The sequence below is a fragment of the Chroicocephalus ridibundus genome, chromosome 6 (assembly GCF_963924245.1).
Source record: "Chroicocephalus ridibundus chromosome 6, bChrRid1.1, whole genome shotgun sequence".
NCBI lineage: Eukaryota > Metazoa > Chordata > Aves > Charadriiformes > Laridae > Chroicocephalus > Chroicocephalus ridibundus.
Genome location: NC_086289.1, coordinates 49,996,727 through 50,002,726, shown reverse-complemented (window position 1 = coordinate 50,002,726; position 6,000 = coordinate 49,996,727). Strand labels below are relative to the sequence as shown.

Sequence of the window (6,000 nt, the reverse complement as noted above, 5' to 3'; positions counted from 1 at the left end):
ATTCCCCATCCCACCATCTAACGCCACACCCGAGCCACTCGGCGATTTCTCTAATTGCAGCAAGACACTGCTCCCACCCAGCTCCCAGAGCCCATTTCAGCTGGCCAGGCGTGTGGAGGGGTATCTCTGCCACCTCCTGCAAAGCAGAAATTATAAATCATATCCACACACAGCAAAGTTTTAAAAAAATAAAACCTCACAGCAATAATTTAACTAAATATTTAAAAGAAAATAACTTTAAAATATTAAAGGTAATTCTCATGGAAACTGATGTAATGGTAAAGGAAAATAAACAAACATTTTCGTTCCACTAAACGAAAGAACACTGAACCCACGCATATAAAACAAAACCACAGAGTCTGCATTGGAAAGACAGCTTAAAACTCCCAAGCTTTAACTCAAAACATTTTTTTTTATTAAAGTATGAATGCACTTATGCTGGAGAACAGTTTACATACATTGTAAAGCAACAAGCATTTTCTCGAGAGGTGTGGGCCCTCCTCAATATGTCTCCATGCTCAATCTACATGCTTTAACACTGGACTCACACATACACTCTCACATACAAACACAGAGACCCACAAAACACAGACACAGAGCTATCTGCTTCGATTAGCTTTCTTTTAAGGCTTCTGTAAGGTGCCCTAGTGCCCCTAACATTACCATAATTATGAACAAAATTGTATAAAGGAGCAGCATTACTTGCAAACTATTGATCTGCTCTTGGCCTTAAAAAATATCAAGTGAAACAAGATTTTTCCTTTTATTTGAGTTTTATTAAACATCTGCGTTTAAGAAAGGCATGACTCTGTATATCTATGAACAAGGAAAGATAGGGGAATCTTAACATGAGCTTCTCAACCAGAACAGATGTTCAAACCTGACTCCTTTGGGACCATTTCCTTTGATCTTTACAGTAACACAGCCCTGGCTGTGCGATGAGGCACTACCAGCTCCATCCCACCAGGGCCACTCGACCAGCAATGCGGAGGCCAGTAACACGGAGTTGAGGCTACCATGCTCACACATCACTCCAGACCTGAGGTTGATGAGAAGTCACAGTTCAAACACTGACAGACCCAAGTGTCCCTCAACTCTTACCAGTGGGCCCCCCGGCTCCTGCAGAGCACATCAGGGTTGGAAAACACGCAGATAGTGGTGCTGGCTCGCTGTACCCCTGGCCATCGCGGAGTATTTTTGCCCACCCCTTTTTGGTATCTTGCAGTATACAGACTGAAACTGCAACTACTGGCGCTGGGTGAAAGATGTGACAGCAGGTATATTAAGAAAATAGGTACAATGAATAAAATAAAGGATAGCATATGATATAATGTGTACATACAAGCATCTTCTTTCCATTTTTTATCTGTGAAATGTGAATTAACTGCAGAATGCCAGGCCATTAGTCTAAAAGGCTACGTACGGCCGTCTTAGCCTACGTATGGTCAAAGGATTTTTGTGATGCATCATGGAGAAAGATTCTTCGGGAACCATTAGGGCGTTCCAGGTCTACTTGCTCTTGTGCATCAGCCTCAGCCCCCAGCCAGGAATGCCAGAGGAGCCACGAATAAAATTGCCTGACCAGTCTTATAAGACAAACAGGAATGACTCTACTTCATGGTATGCACCTGAACTACAGAGATGAGAGAGGGACAGTGATGGGTGGGTGAGAGAGGTGGGGCAGGGAGCTTTTTTCTCACTTTTACAACAGCAGCAGATTTCAATGTAACGTAATTACTTTAATGATGCATATCTGTAGGTACTGAATTGCTCTTTTGATTTAAAAAGCTGGTCAGACAAGTGTTTGGCAGTCCTTTCATTCCCCAGTTTCAATTGTTGCTTATTCATCTATCAGCTCTCATTCCCTAGGCCATTTCTGCCTTTGCTGAACCGTGAACGAGTTCAGTCAGCCATCGTCAGATTCAAATTCATGAGACACTTCCTCTGATGAGCTGTTCCTGTGGATCCGGCCATCGCTTTTCATGCTGTGAAAAGTCTTCTTAAAGGCCTCCATCATGGCATGGGCCAGCTTCTTGGCCTCCAGCTTGCTCTCACACTCTACAGCATGGCAGTCCATCTGGTACGACAAGTCATCGTTGATCTCCCGATAGACCCAAGCAAAGATGTTTGGGCTGACGTTGTGGTCAGCAGTGCAGTAGGCTATACGTGCTACCTGAAAGGTATCCATGTGGACTGTCGCCTCGCCTTTGAGGTCCAGATGATGCAGCCAGACTTGGAAAGGGCGAATTTCCAGAAGGGCGTTAGCCGGGTAAATATCCTCCCTGGCGAGCGTGTGCTTCTTCCATAATTCAATGACTGGTTTCTCTGTGCAGCCTGACAAAAATTGCATCCCTGTTGTGGAAACCTTACCCAAGTACGTAACCTGCAAAGAAGAGCAAAAACAGGTGAAACACAGACAGCAGACTCCAGTGGTGTTTTCTGCCATCCCTGGGAACTTTCCTTTATCTGGAAAATAAAAGCACATACCCGCTCCCCTCACCCCCCTCCCCCGCCCCCCGCTGCAAACTCCCCAATTTCCCCATCATCTTAGTAAGAAAGTTTTCAAACCACTTTCCAGATATTTGCTTTTTCAGATGCTGACCTTCACCATTCAAACCCAGATGTTAAAAATGTCTCTGAGTTTCAAGGGATTTAACTTTCTTCATCTCCGCCGGAAAGGCCAGCTTTAGAACCCATGATGGTACCTCTAAGCTCACGTTAGCAAGTCTAAGTGCCAGTGGAGCAGGCGCCAGGTAGCTGTGATGCTAACCATATTTTTTTTCTTGCTACTTTATTCAGATTATTTATTTATACCATATTTCAAACATTAATATTAGGGAGACTAAGACATCCTCAGTTTGATAACGCAAGGCTGCAGGGGTCAGAAAAGCATTATCATGGCAGAGGATTTTAAACTGTTTGAATGTTTTTTTCCAAAATGATCCTGTTTTTCCACCAATTCTGCTGTTTCTACTTAAGTAATAAGCCAGGAATGGCTCAAAGCTGTTCAAAAATCTATCTTTGAGCAGGGCTGAGACATTTATTACATCAATTTAAGAAAATATGCTGTTAAAAAGTCCAGTAATAAATCTACTTTAGTTTAATCACATCACCTCTGTGCTTTTCTGTTTAGCTCTTTTGAGTAAATATCCGGTTACCCAACCTGCATAGGAAAGCAAGGTGGTTTTAGTGCCCTTACTGTATTTTGTTGACCAAAAATCAAATTCACTGAGTGGTCTATATCAAAATTCTGTATTAAGCTTGTGCAGAAACATTCCCCTAAATCTGTGCAGTTGCTGAAGAGGTTTTCTTCCACTTACAGCTGAATGGAAGATTATTTTATCTGGGAAAAGGTGTTTTCTCTGGAAAAGACAGATCAATGCCACATAAATACAATTATGCAAATTATGCTATTTATTGCTGTTGTCAGAACAGTGCATTTAAGAACAACTTTATGAAAACAAAATTGCTTCTAATTTGTCTCTTGCAGCAGTAACTGCTTAAGACAGAATCTTGTGCCTCTTGCTTGATGTCTTATAACCTCGTGTGCATTTTACTCAAGGCATTTGGAGAAAAAAAGTAATCACATGCACTTTCCAAACTAATTTCTTCAAAATTCTATATTAAACACACAGTATCAGCTATTTTTATTTTGTATATGCTCTAAGAAACGTAAAGAAAAAATATGGGATTTCCACATTTAAACACACTGAAAAAATCATACCCACAAGGAATACAGGATTTGTACTCCATGCAAACAACATTTTCCACAAGAAAAATATTTTGCTGCAAGCTTCATAGGTTTTGTTAAACTCAGAGACCTAAATTAAGCCATAATTAAGGAAAAAGCTTACAAAACATTATTGGAAGTCCATGTGGCTTAATCACGCCTGCCAAAAAAGCAATTTCATAGCACTGACATTTCAAAATGGGAAGTCTTATTCTTTACCTATAAATATTCATGCTTTGCACTGGGAATATGTTAAATCTTATAAAGCTTTATATTTTTTGGAACAGTGGGAAACACAACAGCTAGAATTGTTAACAAGGCAAGACCTACCAGTGTTTTGCTTTATTTTATTTTATTAGTGATGAGAATTGAGTTCCCTGAAGTACTGTAGAATAACTTAAAAGAAAACCTCAGAGCTCATAGTGCCAACTAAACACACACAAACAGCACGTACAAGACCAAAGAGGAATGTGTCTGCAACATACTGGGGGGTATTTCAACATATATCCACAGTCATATTGCTTTGAAAAGATCAAGATCACTGCGCAAATTTGCACATTCAACATATTCTCCGAAGGTTCACTCAGCACTGTTTCACGTTCACGAGGCAGCTAACAAAAGACTAGCGCACACTGTAAATTAACTGAGCATTTGGGGTCAGATTCAACGCCTGCTGCAGTAACAGAAGTCCTTCACTGACTTCAAAGAGATTTGCACAAAGCCTTTAAACCCTGAGGAACAGAAAATTACCATCTTGCTTATGCACTTTGTCACTGCCCAAACACACAGTTTTGAATCCCCGGCCACAGGTGAGATGCTGCCACCACCGCAACGTTTCGTCCTCCCAGCCGCTGTCTGGAGAGGACCGCTATCACCTGGAGCGCGCGGAAATACGCGCCTCTCGTTAGTGCCCAACAGTCAATGCAGGGAATTGTTTCACTGCGGGCTTGTCTGCAAGAGGAAGCTGTTGACAGCATGTGAGCTGCCCTGTCACAACGGCGTGACGAATGGGAGACGAGAGGAAAGCAAAGGCAGCTACATCCCACGTAGGAAGCATTATTATGGGTCTTCCCAGGCAGTTAGTGCTGCTGAGCGCCGTGCTGCAAATTCACCCCCAGCACACAGAACATCAGCTTCTCAGCATGGACGACTCCCAAGTGATGCCCGGGACACCTCCGGCAGCTGAGGAGCAAGACTGGAGCGGGCTGTCACACGGGAGTGTAAATGGAGTTTCATGTTCTCTCTGTTCCTTCCCTGCCGCTACCTGCAACCCCCTGTTGGCCACCAATCCGTGCGTGGCCTGCCTAAGTGTGAAGTTACAGAAAAGAATGTATTTCCTTACAAATAAAGTATTTGTATTTTACAAAGAAAAGCACTGAATTACTCTGAAAGCAGCCAAGGCAAAAGTAACTAATAAGAAGGATGGGATGACAGCTTGTTTACCAAAATGGGGCGTAATGGTCTGATTTACTGTCCCAGTTCTGTCACAGTATAACTCTGTAGGAACCTTTGAAAGTTGCTTCCTTTAACACCACTTTGCATCTCCATTATATAAATTTCATTTTCCTTTGAGGACACACTCATAAATATTTATACGGTGCTTAGACATTACAACAAGGAGTTCACAGGAGAGAGAAAAAACAAAACATCTGGTTTAGAGTCTCTCCTGTACTATGTCTTACACAGAAACATCAACACCTACTAATGTTGTTATTTTTTGTTCCTTTTTAAACAAATGATCATATTTTTTCCTAGTTGAGATACAAGCATTTCACAAGAGTGGCATTACTGAAGCTCTTAGTGAAGACAGATGTCTAACATTTCATCACTTCATTGTCCCCTGCTAAATACAGAACAGGGATACAGGGGCTGGCGAGACACCTCGAATACTTGACACAAAGAAGGCAGCATCCTGTTCAGAACAAAGTTTTCTTCATGATTGAGTATCATCTACAAGTTATCCATTACATATCAATGCATCTGGAGCTGGCCAATTTCATAACTTAGATATTAACATTTGCATAATTGCAGGGACGGTGCCAGTATGAACTAAAACTGGCAAAAAATGGATTTATAGGGCACTTCTCCCTGAGCTCTCAGTTACAAGGTTATTCCACAAGCAATGCTCCCTGAATTTTGGCTCCTACCTCATCACGTCTCACAGCACACCTGCTTTTATTTAAATGCCCAGAAACCACTGACCACAGATATCATTAGAATAAAGCTATTATAGTACATCCATCTTCCTTTCTGATTTCCAAGTTTGCCAA

General features: G+C 41.8%; 1 protein-coding gene across 2 annotated transcripts in view; it reads right to left on the bottom strand.

The window, feature by feature from the left end:
* Positions 1-427: 427 nt before the first annotated feature.
* The window catches only part of PID1 (phosphotyrosine interaction domain containing 1), a 90,196-nt gene continuing 84,623 nt past the window's right edge, over positions 428-6,000 (bottom strand). For both annotated transcript variants that reach the window (XM_063339883.1, XM_063339885.1), the window contains exon 3: positions 428-2,383. In XM_063339883.1, coding sequence (XP_063195953.1) covers positions 1,907-2,383 — 477 coding nt within the window. In that variant the 3' untranslated portion in view covers positions 428-1,906. The remainder of the gene's footprint in view (positions 2,384-6,000) is intronic.